The 890-nt window shown below is 61.0% G+C and overlaps 1 protein-coding gene across 1 annotated transcript in view; it reads left to right on the top strand.

The window, feature by feature from the left end:
* Window positions 1–890, top strand: part of LOC104412130 (low-density lipoprotein receptor-related protein 2-like) — an 8,937-nt gene that overhangs the window by 4,399 nt on the left and 3,648 nt on the right. The window contains exons 9-10 of the mRNA XM_010022747.1: window positions 8–194; window positions 430–593. Of these exons, the coding sequence (XP_010021049.1) occupies window positions 8–194; window positions 430–593 (351 nt within the window). The remainder of the gene's footprint in view (window positions 1–7; window positions 195–429; window positions 594–890) is intronic.

Below are 890 nucleotides of genomic sequence, written 5' to 3'. Positions count from 1 at the left end.
TTGGAAGTCGAGGGTCCTCTCCTATGGCCTGCGGAGTGGCCGTGAGGAGGTGCTGTTGGCCACTGACAAGGATCGCGTTGTCTTCTCGCTTGACTATGACTTGGTGGAGAGGAAGATCTTCTGGATGGACCTGGCCACAGAAAGCATCCGCTGGCAGGGCCTCGACTCGGGCAAGAAAGGCACACTGGTGAAAGGTAGGCTGCAACAGTGTGGAGTTAGCAGGCGTGGCCTCCCTGTGGCTGTGTAATCTCCAGGTTGCAGTGGGGCGCCAGGCTGTGTCCCCTTGCATGGAGAGGTGCTGGTGGGAGCAGGACTGAGAGGAGCTGGAGCTTGTGGGATGGAGGGGACCTGGGCTGGGAGTTTTGTGTCAGAGGCCCATGCAGCTGTTAGCACTCACCCCATGGGTGGTGGCTCTTGGGTGCATTGCAGGTGTAAAATCGGACTGTATAGCAGTGGACTGGCTTGGGAGGAACCTGTACTGGACAGATGGGGCAGCAGGGCAGGTGCTGGCCACTCGTCTGGGGGCTACCTGGCAGGGGACACCAGAGTACACAGTGGTGATGGATGGAGACCTCGACCAGCCCCACTCCCTGGTGCTCCAACCTCTGGCAGGGTAAGGCTGGGACAAGAGGACATGGGGACCTCCTTGCCATCCCTGCATTACCCCACTTTCCTCCATGGAGGCAGGCAAGAAGCTGGGGAAGAGTTGGGATCACCCCACCTGGGTGCTGGTGGGGCTGTGTGACTGGGGCAGGAGACGAGACCAGGCACCTGCCCCTGTCCTTGGTGGGGCTCTCAGTGCACCCCTGATGGGACGGGAAGCCCCCATGCTGCTCCTCTGGGCTGCCCACGATGCTGTGGCAGGTCCATGTGCTAGCACCTCTCTTCCC

Source organism: Nestor notabilis, unplaced genomic scaffold, assembly GCF_000696875.1.
Source record: "Nestor notabilis isolate BGI_N333 unplaced genomic scaffold, ASM69687v1 scaffold14179, whole genome shotgun sequence".
In the NCBI taxonomy this organism is placed as follows: domain Eukaryota; kingdom Metazoa; phylum Chordata; class Aves; order Psittaciformes; family Psittacidae; genus Nestor; species Nestor notabilis.
This window is presented reverse-complemented; position numbering and strand designations above follow the sequence as displayed.